Raw genomic sequence first — 18,673 nt, 5'->3', positions numbered from 1 at the left:
ACCCGTTGTAGCGTTTTGTGTTAATTTTATCTGTAAATTGGGTGAACTTATAATCATAGAAATGTTACCAAGTGGTTTGTGGATTTAAAGGCTCAAGATCTGCATTCAGTCAGAATTGTATTGTATAACATGACACTTTTTTTAAGTAAACAGTGAAACAAGCTTTAGTGGGACACTCCCTCAGTACCCAAAAAATCATATTATTATAATTTTTTTCCTTCTAAAAACACCAAAGTTTGTACATATTTATGTGTTATAATAAATTACCTTGTAGCAAGTTTATTTCTTTGTTTTTGAAATAAAAAACAAATCCTGTCAGAGGTAGTCAAACTGAAGCTAGTTCTAATGCGCTAATTCTTTGTTTAGCATTTTTGCTAACTTTGAAAATGTTAAATTTTATGAATAAATTCTAAAATGCTAATTTTGTTTGATGTTTTTCAGACTGTCAGTAGAAATTCAACATGTGTTGGAATTTTGATTCATGCTCTTATTCTGAAGTAGGAAAAGATTGTTTACACAGGATTTCCGTTTCCTCTCCTCATGTTCTCCACCCCTGATAAGCCATTTTATCCCTAACATTTCCAAAAACTGCAATCAAAACCCTTTTTTCGCATCACAGGAGTCACATGAGCAACAACAAATGTTGCTTCTGGTTGAAACCACGAAGAAGAAGACGACAGGAAGTAGTTGGAGGATGATGGCGCAGTGTTTTTTAATAGTTTATCATTTAAAAAAACGTATTCACGTTTGATTTTGATTGTGTTATTTAATCGAAGCACCGCGTTTGGGACATTGTGGTTTTTTTTCTGACATTAGCAGATTATTGAAACATTTTTTGCACATTTGTAATGGAAACGCTGCTACTGACATGGTGGCTAAAAGAGGAGTCCACATTTTTTGATTGAAAAAGTTGGATCAAAGTTTGGTTATAAAAATATCTTAAAAGCAGAATATTGAAATGATTTAAAGGTTGGTTATCCAGCAGGAACAAGGTTTTATGATACACTATAAGGCAAATCCAAAAACAACAACAACAAAAAAACACACACTAATAATTATAAAAAGTTTCTTAAAGTGAATTTTTTCACTAGCTTAAAGTGCCGTCAGTCAAGCCAGCCACTCCCCTAAACACAATCTTCAAAAACTAATATATAATTAATAATTGCTATCAGAAAGACTGCAGGATACTGATGGGAAAGAGAGACGAAGCGGATGGTTAATGGATTCATATTCTGCTTTCGTAATGCCGTTATAGACCTGTTGAAACTGCTTTTTTTGAGTGAGTATCGCTATCACCGAGACAAACACTGAAATAGAGCTCTAGATTTTAATAATGTGGATCAGAGGAGCAAGGCATCGAACCACCGGCCCTCTGAATAGCAGCTGGCTGCTGTGAACCGCAGCCTGTAGTAAAAACATAGCATGAAGGAAATGTTCTCACTCAAAATTTTATGGTAAGTTTGTTTCAAATTCAAGTAAACTGTCCAAAACCCAGAGGTACAAACAGTTATTACATTTAAAAGCACTTTAGGTTTCTATGGTGACTTACTAGAGTAATTTTTTGATAGTAAGAAAGGAGTAAATCTCCACCAAAATCTCACAAATTTTGTGATTAATCTCAGAAATTTGCAAGAAATAACTTTGAAATTGCTGAATTACAGAAGTAAAAAAATTGCAAGAAAAAGAAAATTATGAAAATTTTAAATTAAGTTCAGAAATTTGCAAGAAAAAAGCTTTAAAATGTCTGAGATCCAAAAGTCAACTTGGAAATTTTTAAACTCCAGAAATCAAACATTTGTGAGAATTTAAAAAAAAAAGTTTTTAGATTGATCTTGGAAATTTGCAAGAAAAAACTGGACAATTTCTGACCTCCAAAGCCATAAATTTGCAACAATGAAAAAAAAATCAGAACGAACCTCAGATATCCTACAGGAAAAGCTTGGAAATTGATGAGCTCTAAGAGAAGTTTATAAGAAAAAATCTGAAATTAATCTAAAAAATGTACAGGAAAATTTCATAGCTCAAAAAGTCAAAAATGTGCAGAAAAAAAGGAACTGAGATTAATTTAATAAAATTTATAGAAAAAACGTGAAAATCTGTGAGCTACAAAAGTTGGAAATTTGCAAAAAAAATAAAAAAGTTGAAATTTTGAGATTAATCTCTGAAACTTTCAAAAGAAATTTGAAAATTTCTGAGCTCCAGAAGTAAAAAAATTGGCAAGAAAAAAAAAAAAGAATTTCTAAGATTAGCCTCAGACATTTTTATTAAAAAAAGTCCAAATAACAACATAGACTTGAATCATTGCCAATTCTTTTACATCCATAAAAACATAAAAACATTTTTCATTCACTGAAACGCCCCTCTGACAATAAAACAGTTTATGTTGCTGTTTTTCCTATTTGCCCCAAATTATCTGATAGTCTGGACGGTTGACAGATGTTGACATCGATGCTCTTTCAGTAAGAGTGACTTTAGATGTAAGTACAGCCGACGTCCCCTGACAAAACGCGGCGCTGACTCTGAGTTTTAGAGAATCTGCAGAAATCTTTCCTGCTCAGCCCAACTCGGCTCAGAAGTCTAATGGAAAGTGTGAGAAAATCTCATCCGTCCCGATGCGAGGAAACAACACATTAGTCAGGCTGCGTGTGCCAGGTGTATTTTCGGGCCTCTGGAAAGCTGTTGCCGTGGCAACGGTTCCCACGGAGACGCGGGGAGAAGCTGTGACAGGGGGTCCTGCCCCACCTGTGGCTAATCCACCGGGAGGCAAATGCAGCCGTGTGTTATTAAATGTTAGCGCAGGACTTTGGGATTATTTTTTTTACATGTATTATTGATTATTATTTTTATGTTTTGCAGTTTTCTAGTCGTTTTGTTGTTTATGTACGCTTGTGTTTGACAGAGAGAGGAGTGTGTGGGAGAGCTGGGTGCTGCAGTCTCTGAAAAACAGCCTTAGGAGAAGATCTCTATCTCTTCCACAATTATGCACACACACACACACACACGCACACACACACACACACACGCCCACACACACACATGCTGAAACACCAAATCTATTGCCATACATCTTCACTTCCTCTCTTTTGCAGTTTCAGTGGAGGAAGTTTGTTTTGTGCATTAAATCGTTCTCCGCTTTCCGTTGAACTCGACCTGCAACAGGATTAGAAAATGTTTGGAGTAAAAGACGCAGGATGGTGTCACATGATTGGCTGACTGGATCGTAGGGAGGCGGGGCTTCCAGCGGTAATAATATCTGACAGTAAGGGAGAGGACAGCATCGGGTTGCAGCTGAAATAAAAGACTGTAAAAGACAATTTGCTGAAAGACAAGAGAGAGAAAGCAAACACAGGTCAGTTAGAGGCTGCCGAAAGAAACGAGAGAAATATGCAGAGTGAAGCGGACAAGAAGGAAGACTTGGAGGAACAGCAGAGATGTAAGAGGGACAGAAGGAGAAACAGAAGAGTTGGACAATGATTCCTGCTGCCAGCCTCCTACTTCAGATGCTCTCATCCTCGAATGTTTCTCTCCACCTCCCTCGTTTCATCCGCTCAGCCACCCATCACGCCCTCCCCGCTTCCTCCTATATTTAATGGGAGAAGGCACAGTGACAGGGGGAGATTGACTGGTCATCTTGGACTCGCAGGGAAGGAGGGAGGGAGGGAAGACGGAGAGGAGAGCACAGTGAACTCCCCTAAATAATCAATCCTCATATCCTGCCGCTCGTTCCCCCTCACTCTTTTTTTTCTCAGACGAGGTGCAAAGAGGAAGCAGGAGAGACGGGAATCTGGAAGCTCGGGGAAGTGGATTCTGGACGTTTTCACCTGGGATGATGGAAACATTCATGAACAACAACAGCAGGCAACCAGGTGGACAAATGTCCGCCTCGTTTCTTCAAATCTGACGAGAAAAACTGAGAATCTTTCCAAGAAACAGAAAAAAAGATTTTAAAAAATAGAACTCCGACTGCAGATTCTTTCTGGGACGAAGAATCGGGGATGAAAAGGTGGAAAGGAGATAAAATCTAAGTTGGAGTCAAACAGCTGGAACTATGAACTACATTTTTGGCAACAACACCCTGTACCCCCGCAGCTCCAGAGTGGGCGGGGCATCTGGAGGTCAAGGGGCGGGGCTAGGAATCAAGCAGAAGTTGGGACCAAAGCGAGGCTCTTCGGAGGAGCTGGCGCCTCCACACACTTCGTCTCCGTCCACCTCGTCTCCGGCCTCCTCCTCTCCCTCCACCTCCTCGTCTCGCTGGCAGCAGCTCCTCACCTTCTTCTCCAGGAGGAGCGCCTTCACAGATTGTATCAATTCTAGCCAGGTAATGTGGCGCAGCAGGCGTGTGTGTGTGTGTGTGTGTGTGTGTGTGTGTGTGTGTGTGTGTGTGTGTGTGTGTGTGTGTGTGTGTGTGTGTGTGTGTGTGTGTGTGTGTGTGTGTGTGTGTGTGTGTGTGTGTGTGTGTGATGGATGTTAGGGTCATTAAAGTTTGAGATTAATCTAAAGAATTTTCTGGAAAGAACTTTAAAATTTCCGAGCTCCAAAAGTTGAGAATTTGCTAGAATAAAACTCAGAAATATTTTAGAGTAATTTTACGTATTTTCTGGAAAGAAACATGAAAATTTCTGAGCTCCAAAAGTCAAAAATTTTAGAGAGATTAAACTGTGGAAAGAGAACTTTTGAGTTCGAAAAGTTGAAATTTAGTTATAAAAAAAATAAATGAGGAGTGAAAAACTTTGAAATTTTAAGGATAATTTCTCATATTTTATTTTTAAAAAAAGTTTTAAAAAAATTCTGCGCTCATAAAGCCAAAAGTTTAAAAAGTTAAAGCATTTTCGACTTTTCGAGCCAGAAATTTCCAATTTATTTCTGGAAAATTTCTGAGAGTATTCTTAAAATTTGTGAGTTTTTCTCTCGCACATTATTGCCTTTAGGAGCCCATGGATTTCTAGTTTTTTTCTAGAAAACTTCTGTTATTTTTCTCAAAATTTCAGAGGTTTTTCTACCAAGTTTTTGACCTTTCTAGCTCACAAATTAAAAAAAAAATTTTTTAAAGAAAATTTCTGAGCTCAATCTCAAATGTTTTGAGTTGATTTTGGCACATTTTCAACTTTTGGACCTCAAAAACGTCCAGTTTTTTTTCTAGAAAATTTCTTATATTGATCTCAAAGTTTCTGAGTTTTTTCTCACAAATGTTACACTTTTGAAGCTCTGAAATGTCTTATTTATTCCCAGAAAATTTCAAAAATTAATTTTAAAATTTTTCAGCTTCTTGTTGCACATTTTTTACTTTTGGAGGTTAGAAATTTTCTAAGATTTTTTCTAGAAATTTTCTGATTAGTCTCAGAGTTTTTTTGTTTTTATTTGTAGAAATATACTTCTTTTGTTTTCTATCTGCAGTTGTCCCAATATGCCATCATGGTATGTTTAGTGAAACTCAGATGTTTTGGGAACTTAGATAAATTGTTTAGAGTTTATGGGAAATAAGAAAATCTGAAATTTCTTCCTTGAAATGTGAAGGAGGTTGAGTCAGCTGGCTGGTTTCAAACTGAAGCTGAATCACGTTGTGGTTGAGATTTCTGATGGGGTTGCCATGGAAATGAGACGTGGTGTTGCCATGGCGAAGCTATCGTTTTTTAGCTAAGCAGTCTTCAGGCTTACAGTCTGCATTGAAATACGAATTTACAGATAAAGTCTGTGTGTGACTTAAATGAGATTCATATCTGGTCTCATTCAGAAAAGCATTTAAGATCATTTCTGCCGCTTCTTTATTAAATATAGATGACAAATGTAGAAATATTTCACTTCTACTGGAGCTGGTTGAGATTTTTCTACATAGTAAAGTGCTTTACACAAAACTTTTGTATTAATTTATTAGAAATAAATTAATTTAAAACATTAATGATAAATGTATTAATAATTTTCATAAATGTATTATTACATTTAATCAATTTATTAATACATTAATTTATAACATTGTTTATCTATAACATTAGTTATAAGTACTTATTACATTGCATTAACATTATAAATACTTATGTTAAATACTTATTATTCTAATTATTTAACAGGAACATAGATGTTTTGCTCCCTAATTTAATTCCTACACTGCAAAAACACAAAGTTCTTCCAAATATTTTTTTATCTAATTTCTATTGTAAATATTTTAGTTTTTACAATAACTGAAATATTGTAAAGATTTTACAATATTTTAGTTATTGTTTACTAATTTATAAGTAACTTTTTAGCTAAATGTAGGAGTTGATTTTAGATCATTAATTCTTTAATATTGATGACAAAGTACTGGTTCTATTGGCAGATTATTTAACTTATGAAAATAAATGTTTTGGTAATTTAATGGGCATAACTTAAGTTAAATCATTTAACATGTAGCTTCTAACTTGAAACTACTTACGATTTGATTGAAACGTTTCCTGGCTTCTGTGTTGTATTTGTTTCTTTGCTCAAACTGACAGAAAATATTAACGTATCCAGCATTTTTCTAATCTAGAAGTTCACACCGCTTGTTTAAAATCAATACAGACAAATTGGTGAGAATTAGGTTCTGTTCACTTAAATTCTTTGGTTAAGCAGGGTGTTTTGTTTTACAGTGTATGCTCTCACTATTAAATGAGATTCACCAATCCAAATCTTTTTTATCCAACCCTTTTTTCTCAGTTATCTGTAACAACATCCTTTTGTGGACTGTATAGAAAGCTCTCCAGAATTACAGCTTTAATTGTTTGAGTTTAGGATGCCGCGTTTCACATGCAGCATCTTTTTCCAAACTCTTATTTTCTCTGAGGACAAACTGAACTGAACTCTCAAAGCCATTATAAAACCTCTGCAGTGAAGGGAGATAATTAGCCATTATTGAGGCTAGCTCACATGCTGATGTTGGTTATTAACCAGAAGTAAGTTATCTGTTAAAATTACACTGCAAAAACACAAAATATTACCAAGTATGTTTGTCTAGTTTCCAGTTCAAATATCTTAGTATACTTGTAAGAAAACAAAACTAGCTTACAAATAACGTTTAAGCAAGATATATGAGCTTGTTTTAAGTAAATAATTCCTTAATATTGATGAGAAATGCTAGTTCAGCTGGGAGATTAATTCATTAATAACATGAGAAAAATGCTATGAATATAAAGAAAGTATTGACTGAAAACAACATCTTATATCTTGCTGAATAGATATTTGCAAGTTAGTTTTTCTTTATTTCAGTGTGGCACGAGATAAAAAATAAGATTTTGTGGTTTTGCAGTGCAGTGTGGAAGACTGGGTTTAATTCATTGAATTTATTTTAGAGCATATCTAAAATATTCAGGATGATATAAGAGATTTTTAAAGTGAATTATTCCTTGATATTTATGGAAAAGTGCTAGCTCCACTAGGTGATTATTTCACTTATAGCAAAACATTTTTCCTTTTTATAAGTGAAATAATTTGCCAATTGAACTAGTACTTTTTAAATCAATATAAAGGATTTATTTACTTAAAATAAACTCATATGTGTTGCTGAAAAGCTGCTAACATGTTAGTTTTGTCTTATTTGGACTGGAAACTACACCATAAATACTTGGCAATATTTTGTGTTTTTGCAGTGTACATATTAGATTAATTAATAAATATAAATACTGCTGTTTGCTGTGATTCTTGTGTGTTTGTTCCCATTTACTTCAAACCCCTGCGGTAATGGACTGCATTATGAAACTAAAATAAGCACAAATAGGTATAAATAATTAATAATTTATCATATAAATCAATATTTTGTCCTAATTTAGCAACAATAAGAAGATGATATTTGTCATCATAGTTGTGTTTAAGATTAATCTAATCATCTCCTTGTGTTGAATCTTAATCTGGAACATTGATTATTCTGCAGTTATCAACATATTTACAGCTCAGCCCATGGAAAAAAGATTTACCCTCCCCTTTGTTGTATTGGCTGGTGATTTCCCAGGGTGTTGCTGTTTCCCTCTCAGAGGCATTTACTGCCAGACTGATGGGTTTTTACGCTAAACACACACATCTCACACATTCGTATCCTGCTGTTGAAGCTCTATAGAAAAAACTGTAAAGCTGTTTTTATGTTTGTTTACTTAGAAGTGGAGGGGAATTTCAAACAGGCTGCATATAGCAAATAAAATGCAAAATAATTTACTTTAAGAAAGAATTGCACTTTGAAAAGAAAGAATTGCTGGGAAATAAATTTTAAATTTTAAAAAGTAGAATGGACCTTTAAAGGACAAAATAAAATAAATTCCACTCTTCTCATCGCCTTATTATCTTTTTACAGAGTCTGTTGTCTAAGCTCTGTTGACTTTTGAGACTTAGTTTCTCAAATTATTATGAATATTTAAATGTTTTATGTTGTGTGAGAAATGAACATAATAGTAATAAAAATCATTTTCTATCTTCTATTTTACAATCAGGCTTTTTCCTAACTAGTATTCTGTTAAAAGATTTAATTGTTACACTGCAAAAACATAAAATATTACCAAGTATTTTGGTCTAGTTTCTAGTCCAAAACTGTTAGTACACTTGAAATAATTTAAAGCTAACTTACAAGTAACTTTTAAGCGACATATAGGTTTATTTGTTTGTTTGGATTATATAAAAACCATGGATCATGTAAATATAAGTGCTTGTTTAAATAAATAATTGCATACTATTGATGAAAAAGTATTTGTCTTATTGGCAGCAGGGGCAGATCTATTGGGGTGACAGAGCCTTGTCAGCCCTGTTGCCACCCCAGCTGGCGACAATGAATTCAATAAAGAGTTATGGCAAATCGGACATTAATCGCATGAATCTCTTTTTTCCGACAACATTGAATGTAACACAATGTAACCTGACACCTACTGCTAAGTAGCGGGAAGTGAGAGAGAAGGACAGAGCGCGAGGCAGCAGCATTTATATGGATCGATATTATTGGATTAGACATCACGTGACTTATCGTGCGCCACACGCGCCATTGTTGTCCATTGAGTCAGGAATATCGGTGGTCAGGAAAATACCACCATCACGCAAAGAATCTGAAAAAGGACGCAATATTTAGCAGTTAATTCAACCCTATGACACCCGTACATAACAAGGTTCAAAGGTTTAACATTTAACAGGTGAGGACATTTTTTTTATTTAAATGAAATGTTGAAAAAGTGAGCAGCGAGTTAGTTGTGCTAACCTAACTGTTGCTAGCCTGCTATTGACTTTGATAACCTTAACATGTTGCGTAGTTCGGTGTGTTTTGGTTCCGTTAGCACTAAAATAGGACAACCCGCACACCGAGTCATCAGTAGAGCAGCTGTTTAAATCAGCTAATCCACCACCGCTGTGTTCAGGAGAAACTATATTAATAATGACAATATAGACATCAAGCCTGACAGCATAATGTCACAGATTGAATGATCTGTTTTGGTGTTTTGCTACTTTTTTTGGGTGGGAAACGTTTGTTTTTGGTATTGATTCCCCCGATAGGATTGAACATAATCTCAGCTTTATCTGCTCATGGAGCTGTTGTCTGTCGGTTGCCATGGCAACGGGTCCGCGTGTAGCGAGAAAAAGCAGAACAGAAGTGGTTTTGTCTAGTCTTGTCCTCCACCTGTTTATCAGCTTTATTGCACCTTTATTGCGGCGCACTGCAGCCGCTGCAGTTCCTAAGAGTTAAACAAGCGACAAAAACCGAACTAATTCCCTCTGTTCGTAAAACGTGGCGATATTTATAACAGTCATCAAAATACGGCTCTTACAGCATATTTAAAATAAAACGATTGACCAATATAAGAGAAATTTGCCCTTCCTTGCATCTTGACAGAACTAACAGAAACCAAACTGTTTATAGATTTGTATCACGCAACATTTATGTATCAAACATCAGTTTTTTCAGATGTATTTTAAATTGTATTTAATAAATATATCTGATAATAAATGATGGCGCTACTAATATTTTCGTGACAGATTTCTGCTCATCCTGCATTGGAATAGAATTATTTTCTGGACACAATGCATCACATAGTGACTAATAGGCGCTGTCCAATCCAGTAATACATATCAGTTAGCAGCAGTATGAAAGACGTAAAAAATAATTAACTATTCTACATTAAGAAATTATATTTAATCCTCAGTGCTACATGAAGCTCAGTGATAGGTCTGTGTAAACTAAATGTGAGAATGAGACGTTTATATATATATATATATATATATATATATATATATATATATATATATATATATATATATACTGTATATATACTGTATATATACAGTATATATACACACACACATATATATGTGTATGTATATATATATATATATATATATATATATATATATATATATATATGTGTGTATGTATATATGTATATATATATATATATATATATATATATATATATATATATATATATATATATATATATATATATATATATATATATATATACATATATACATACACATATATATGTGTGTGTGTATATATGTGTATATATATATACATCCTGACAAATCCTTGCCACCCCATAGATATTTTGCTAGCTCCGTCCCTGATTGGCAGATTAACTTTTTCTACAACAGCTACTGCGCCGTTACCTAGCAACTTCAGCCAAACCCAGCCTGTCGCCTAGCAACCCAGTTCTAGTTCCACTTGCAAATGATTTAACTTTTAACACAACATTTTTCTCAAGTTATAAGTACTAAATAAACTCTGCCAGTGGAACTAGCCCATTTTCATCAATATAAAGGAATTATTGAGCTGAAAAGTTACCTGCAAGTTAGTTTTGTCTTGTTTCAAGTGTTCTTAGATATTTGCACTGAAAATTAGACCAAAAATACTTGGTTAGATTTGGTGTTTTTGCAATGTTTTTGTTGCAAACACAGCTTTATTCTTTCTCTGCCTTTACTTGTTCCTGTATAATTGATTAGATGTAAAGTCGAGGTATGCCTGCAGAGAAAGCTTTAAAAGCCATGAAGAAGTGTTTAGTGGTCAAAGTAAATGGGTGTGGCAAAGAATAGACAGAGCTGGGGGCGATACTGATTCCAGGCATGGAAAGACTGGAATAACGACCGGGAGCGAAATCTGACCCCAGTTTCTGTCTAAGACATCAAAATATCAATCCAACACCCACACAACCAGAACATTTAGAAGCATGTGAAACAATTATTCTGAGTTATTTATGCATCATAAACGTAAAGATCTGACAGATTTACTACATTTAACAGCTGATGTTGCTGTTTTCGCTGAGCAGATTTCTGTCAGGGCTGAGCGATTAAAAAGAAAATAAAAGTTTAAACTCTCTTTCAATGACGGGCAGAGTTCAGTTTTACCTGCTCAATAATACAACAATGTATTAAGGGCACACTAAGATAAAATAAAAAAATTAAAACATAAAATTACAAAAGTAAAATCATAATACAAACCTGTATGAGAATAAAGTCATAATAATATAAGAAAGTCTTAATATTTCAAGACTAAACTCAAATAATGAGGATAAAGTCATAAAAATTACTTTATTCTATTACAGCTTTACTCTTGTAATTTTATGACTTTATTCTTGTAATTTTTTTAGCATGGCCTTAATACTCCTTCATACAATAATAAACAAAACAATTTAATGAAATCTGGTAATCATTAAAGATCTAAAACTTAAAAATGACTTTCAATTGTTATCTTATTTTTAAAAAAACAATTTCCAAACATTCGCAGTCATCAGTTGTTTTCTATTTAGTTGGGCAAATTTTTACCATCCTTGACTTGTGCTCAAGGGCCGAATGAAACCATGTAAAGGGCCACAAATGGTCCCTGAGCCCCACTTTGGACACCTGGGTTAGAGTAAAGTTTGCAGGGTAAGTTAAGATTTAGCTAGCAGACAGTTAGCAGGTTCGGTTTTAATTTTATTCACACATTTCCCCTGTTGCCTCCGACTTTATGCAGAGAGGTAAGCCTGTGTTTGGGTGGCCGGTTTTAAAATGGAAAACCTGCATGCCATCGACTGTCAGATGAAATGAGATAATATTTTTCAACCTACACCTCCCAACACACGCCATATTCAGTTATAGAAAGGCTTGTTATCTTTCTCTATCTCACGAAACTTTCCCTCCGTATCTTAAAATACAGAGTGTGACTCTAGATTTATTAGTCGCAACAGATTAAAATCAACTCCTCTGGGATCATTCATTGATCTCTGTGTACTTGTGCACCATTTGAAACACCCTTGTTTGAGAAATTAGGATTATTTACCAAGTATTTTTTGGTGCGTCTTCACAAAAGAAATGCCCATTTGTTTTGTCTTAAATATGCTCAATCATTTGAGAACTATTCTTAGATAGATGAAGACAATTTGAGCAGCAGCATGGAAACAGAAACATGTTCAGACTTGCTGAAAACTCTCATGACGATACATCTGGTTTGGGTTCATGATTTCTGATCAGCGCCTTTATTTACATCTAATTACTATAGAAATTTTGTGGTTTTTTTTACTATTGTCACTTTTGTGATTGAGATCATAATTATTGTTGGTATTATTTGTTTGTTTTTTGTTTTCATCTTAAGAAACTTGTATTATCTTGCAAAAAAAAAAGATTTATTAGAATTCCAAGTAGAAAACTTATATATAGCACAGAAATGGAATAAATAAAAAAAAAACAAAAGAGAGTAGATCTATTTTTACTTTTCTATAATATTGGCCCAAGACATTTTTTGACGTTTTTAGGCACACACAAAAAAAAATCACTTTTGGCAAAACATTTTTTTTACACAAGCCAGGAAGGTGATGTTCCAAGAAAATTATAAATATGATTAATCCTATTCGTTCAAAACTTTTAATTACATCAACATGTGAAATGTTCATTTTTGACTGTAAATGAATGAGATAACTTTAGAAAGAGTCTATCGATGTGCAGACGTTCGTGAGCCTAGATGAGCTGCTGATGGCTGCATGTGGCATCAGCTGTTGTCATGGCAATACTATTTTGGCGATCGCTAAGCAGAACATTTGTTCATGTCTTCCTGTGGGAGTGAGAGCGAGTCAAGAAAGATGGGGGGGAAACTTATAAGTAAAAATATACTATATATATATATATATATATATATATATATATATATATATATATATATATATATATATATATATACTTTTTTTACCCACTTCTGCACATCCCACACACACACACACACACCTTCAGACACACACACTGACTGGGCTGAAGCAGCGAGTGCAGCGTTAGCTTTGCAGTGCTGAGAGGGTGTGAGATGTTGCATCACCTTCTGTGTGTGGGAAGAAGCCTGCATGTCAGCTCTCCCACACACACACACACGCCGACATCTCCTCACACACACACACTCCATCAGTCTGCTTCCTCCAGCCTGTTCTGTTGCTGCTGATATAATCAACAACGACCAATAGCAATCATTTAATATGGCCGCTCACTAATGAGGCTAGACCCAGCAGAATAACATCTAATTTCTATAGAATAGTTAGAGATGCGATGTGGAGTTAAGGTCTTATCACGATATTTTGTTGTCCTGTTGCAACAATGATGCTTAGTTTTTAGGTAACCGTATGGCTGACTCAGCAAAACACAAATCTTGCTCTTGGAAATGCGTTTCTTTACGACACCAGGCACATAAAGAAGTGTGATTTGTATCTATCCCTGACGCAATAAACAGTAAATAAATTTATTGTGTCATAAATTAAAATGAATGATTTATTGTTGTTTTTCTCTTTCTACCAAAAACTGGATGAAAATTGTCTTCGGTCTGGTTCTTTGGTCTCAACTATTCCTTTTTTTGAATAATAATTTTGTTTACAGAGACTTTATAATTCATTTTATTTGTTGTTTTTGTTGTTTTGTTTATTTATTTTGGATATTTAAAATATCTTCCAATTCCAGTGTTAAATGTTCATTAGAATTTCAAGTGTATTGATCTCTGAGAATGTGCATTATTATTATGCCATTACCATTATATTGCTTGCGAATGGTCACAAAACAATAATATTATCATTTATCACAATAACTTCTGGGACAATTTATCGTCCACAAAAATTTGTTATTGTATCACTAAACTGCACACAATAACTGCGATTAATTATATTTTTAACTTTGATATTTATTTATACTCTCATTGAACGCTAGACATATGCCAGGTAAGCGTCTAATTAGCACCTCAATACCATCTGGCCCCAATTAAATTCCACTTAAGGCCCCAAAAAGGGTTAGGGCGGCCCTGGAACAGGAAAAATAGTAAAACTAGCAATCCCAACAATATGGACAGTTTTTGGAGGGTTTTAAACGCCATTAATTGGAATTTATCTTGACAGCGATAAATGAAAATCATCATGATAAGAAATGTATCACAAAAAAATGATAAACTGTACAATAAACACCCAAACCTAGACACAAGTAAGAGTTTGAATATTGAACAAACAGTAGAGAAAATAGATAAACAGTAACAGTACCTTCAGCTTTTGGGAGTTTTAAACATCAATAACTGGAACTTATCTTGGCAATGATAAATATTGAATGAACTTTATCACATTAAACAATAAACAATGCAATAAATGCCCACAATAGTTTGAATATTGAACAAACAGTGAAGAAAATAGTAAAACTAAAAATCACGACAATGGGATCGGTTTTGTTGGAGGTTGAAACCTCCAACAAAACTGACAAACAAGATAATTGTTTGTCAGTTAAACTGACAAACAATAATTGTTTCCAATTATCTTGGAAACATGATAGTTTCCAAGATAATTGGAAATTATCTTGACAACAATAAATTAAAATTTTATCATGATAAGAAATGTATCATGAAAAATAATAAATGATACGATACGATAAATACCCACCCACAAGTAAGATTTACCTTCTGGATTGAATTAATACAATTGTTTGATGTGAATGTGCTTATACTTAAGATATTTCTATTTATGAGCATGAATATCATTCCTCAGCATTGTAATAATAATAATAATAACTTTCTTGCAGTCACACTTAAAAACATTGCATTTAGTGAAAGGCTATTTAATGGGATTTAGCCACGTATTTTAAGTAAATATAAATTTTTATGACATAAACCCTATCCCAACTTTGCAGGTTAAGTTTTATTGTTATTAAATATCTGATGCCTTACAACACTGATGAATGATAGCTCCAACATCAGTGGTAATGACAAAGCTGAGATAGCAAGACTAGGAGCTAGAAACCTTCATAACTGTGCCATTTAATATGTGTGTGGATATAGCAAAAGATAGCAACATCTTGGATTTACAGGCCTTTTATGTGCGTGAAGAACATTTATAAATATATTAAGCCTCACTTTAATGGGGAATGGTCGTCCTGAAGACACAGAAGCTAAAATAAACGTTTCACACAAAATGTGTGCCATGATATAAATAGTTCATTCTTAATTTTTTTATGCCTATTTTATCCTGCGCGATTTGCTGTTATTAGGTGAGAGACGCAACCTGCCAACCAAGAGAAAGATAAAAGTCAGCCAAGAATAGCTAATTTTGACGTCTGGATTGATGTTTTAAAGGTGGGACTTTTGGTGTATGGTATGTGAAGAAAACAATCTGGTTTATTTTTACATTCAGTTATAGAACTACTTTAATATTGTTCCTTTAAGAACTCATCACAGACTGTCTAAATTGTGTAAACAATGGTAATTCCTCATTAAGTAAATAATTCATGGACTCAATCTAGTGATTCCAACCCTTTCAAAGCAATATTTACCCAACCGCACTCATAAATTCTATGGCTGGACGATTTGGCTGAAAAACGAGTCATGATATAAGTGTTTCATATTAGTTGATATCTGTAATTATTGATTAGTTTTTTTGTTTTAAATATCTAAAAACTACCAAACTGGTGGCTTGAGCTTTCCTCCTTTATTCAGTTTCCACTCCATGGCGTCGTTTTTATATTTAAGCAGTTATGAGGCCTTTAACCTTAAACTTGTGCTGCTCAAATTACTCAACAGGTTGTTGCTAGGTAACCAAAGAGTGAGTGAGTTGCTAGGTACCCAAAGAGTGAGTGAGTCAGTTGATTCCACCAATCTGTGAGCGGTTGAGAGTAGCAGTGGGCAATAAGGACTCAAAGTTTTATCGTGATATTATTATAATAATGATAAAAGTGACAATAAGAAGTGTTTATTACTTCTCTTGACGGAGACTGTAAGGCTGTGACTGCATTGTACGGCCACCATACGCCCCAAAAAACACAAATACTGCTCTTGATATTTGTATTATTCTTCTTTAGGACACCAGTCACATAAAGAAGTATGAATTGTGTCACTAAACTACACACAATAATTGCATTTATTGATTTTTTTTGCCCCCCAAATTTTATAATATCTAATGATGGTTTCATTGAACAAACAATGGAGAAAATAGTAAAAAATAACAAATCCCGACAATACGGACAGTTCTGGTGTTTTTAAACATGATTCATTGGATGTTATTGTAACAATAAATCGAATTTCTTAATATAATAGGAAATTTATCCCAATAAATGATAAACGATAAGTGGTAGTTGAGCGACTGAAACCTTTTCCCCTCTGCCTACATCCCCCAGAATGCAGTGCGGTTCTGGAATCAGCGCTCACTGAATATTCTGACTGAGACCGTACTTTAGTGCTACATAATTTTGCAATAAATGAGCCAGCTTTTGAGTTATTATGATATAAATCCACATTTATCTTCCCTCTAGTTTATAAAGTCCTACAAACAACTCTTAGTATTCATACTGTATGCTGATGACACAATTTTATATTCCTCTCTCCACATGGCCGTCTTCATGACACCAGTGAGTGTTTCGGTGTTAGTTTTGCTCCTAAAGAGGGTAATTTTAAATATATACACTTAACTGAAACTGAAAAGGCAGAACACTAAAGTGTGTGCAGGAAACCTGAGTGTTGTGATGGATTCAAGCCTAATTTTAAAAGCCCCTTTAAAAATCAATCAGGCAGCAGCAGGTCATCCAGCAAGCGGCAGACGGTTTTATGACCTGCGCCAGTGAAATAGTTCAGCTCTCTCCAGTCAAAAGATTAATGTCAAAAGATGGATTTTAAATTTGTGTTATTGGTCGGCGAAGCACTGGATGGTTTTCAAACCTAAATGCATTTCAGTGACGTTGCAGACGTCTCTTATCTCAAAATAAGGAGAGGTAACATTAACGTCCCATAAACACTAAATATTCATTTATCAATTCATCATATTATTCTGTTATCGCCATTCCTTTGTGTTTTCAATTTGACCTCATATTTTTTTAAAGTACATTTCATGTTTTTAATGATATTTTCTTTATGCCTGTTGCTCTTTTCTTATAAAGCACTTTGAGTTATGTGATGTTTAAGTGATATTATACAGTTAAACTCGTCTTGCCTTACCTTGTTGAAGATGTAATCATCTCAGCTGGTACGCTTGAAGAGGCGGACATGGCAGGGGGCTTGTGCCAGGAATAATTGAGATAATAGTTACTTTTCCAACTGGAGGCAGTCAGCCACTCATAATGGGTGGGAAATGATTGAAACAGGGCATAAAAGCAAAAAACGAAGCTACTTTTATCAGTTTTAACGCTGCAATTTCTACATGGTACAACTGAAATACACATGTAGTACATATAAGGGTCATACTAAGAAAAAATAAAATATACAAGTATAAAATTTTGAGAATAAAGTCAATATCACAAGAATGAAGATGAACTAAAATACATTTTAAATACAAGAACAAAGTCATATTATTACAAGAATAAAGTCCAAACGATATGAGAATAAAGTCATTTCAAGAATAAAGTCGTACAAGAATCAAGTTATAGTATTATGAGAATCAAGTCAGAGTATTATGAGAATACAGTCAGAATATTACCAGGATAAGGTTATAATGTTATGAGAATAAAGTTATATTCTTCTAATATTACTTACGAGAATTTCATAAGCAATATTACGACTTTATTTCGAAGTTGAAATTAAGTCGTAATATTTAGACATTATTTAAAAAATGAAGTTGAAATAATATGACAATAAAGTCATAGTATTACCAGAAAAAGTCATAATAATACTACTTTATTTTTCGTGACATTATAACTTTATTCTCATAATTTTATTGTTTTTTATTTACGTAGCCCTAATACTCTGGTGCAACTACACATACATTTCTTATTTTTAACTATGAAAACAGAGAAATCCCCAACCTGGCAGACACAGGCTGGACATAAACAGGCGAGGAGCGCGGTAAGCCCATCTGACGATCATTGTCTCGACACAGATAACGTTACAGCAGCTCCACTAAAAGCACTTCAGATAGAAAGAGTGAGAGCTAGGATTTCACCAGGAAGAGCGGGATGGGAAACAGGAAGTAGTCACAACAGAGCAGTGAAAGACAGACTCTCAGTTACAGTTGGTCTTTGCCTGAGGAAAGACCAAATAGATTTACCTTCTGGAGTTCACCTGTGAAAAACAGATTTCTCTGACTGCTAGAAATATCTCACTTTTCCTCTGTTCAGCCTGCATAAAAATCCTGCTTGTATTGTTTGCATTAAATATAATTTAATGACTAATTCAATAACTAGAATCTGGAGCAACGTTGTTGTAGTTAATGAACATTGAAATTGAGAAAACATTTTTGCTAACTGAAATAAATAAAACCTTTAATTTAATGGGGAAAAACTAGAACTA

The 18,673-nt window shown here is 34.1% G+C and overlaps 1 protein-coding gene across 8 annotated transcripts in view; it reads left to right on the top strand.

Moving 5' to 3' along the window:
* LOC102219363 (discs large homolog 1-like protein) overlaps positions 1-18,673 on the top strand; it is a 132,398-nt gene that overhangs the window by 50,545 nt on the left and 63,180 nt on the right. Inside the window, exon 1 of one of the 8 annotated variants that reach the window (XM_023339932.1) lies at positions 3,216-4,318. The exons of the other annotated variants lie outside the window; for them this stretch is intronic. Coding sequence (XP_023195700.1) covers positions 4,049-4,318 — 270 coding nt within the window. The 5' untranslated portion in view covers positions 3,216-4,048. Of the gene's footprint in view, positions 1-3,215; positions 4,319-18,673 lie in introns of those variants that run through there. 8 annotated transcript variants of the gene reach the window in all.

The sequence above is a fragment of the Xiphophorus maculatus genome, chromosome 9 (genome assembly GCF_002775205.1).
Source record: "Xiphophorus maculatus strain JP 163 A chromosome 9, X_maculatus-5.0-male, whole genome shotgun sequence".
NCBI lineage: Eukaryota > Metazoa > Chordata > Actinopteri > Cyprinodontiformes > Poeciliidae > Xiphophorus > Xiphophorus maculatus.
Note: the sequence above shows the minus strand (reverse complement) of the source record. Positions and strands in the feature narration are given on the sequence as shown.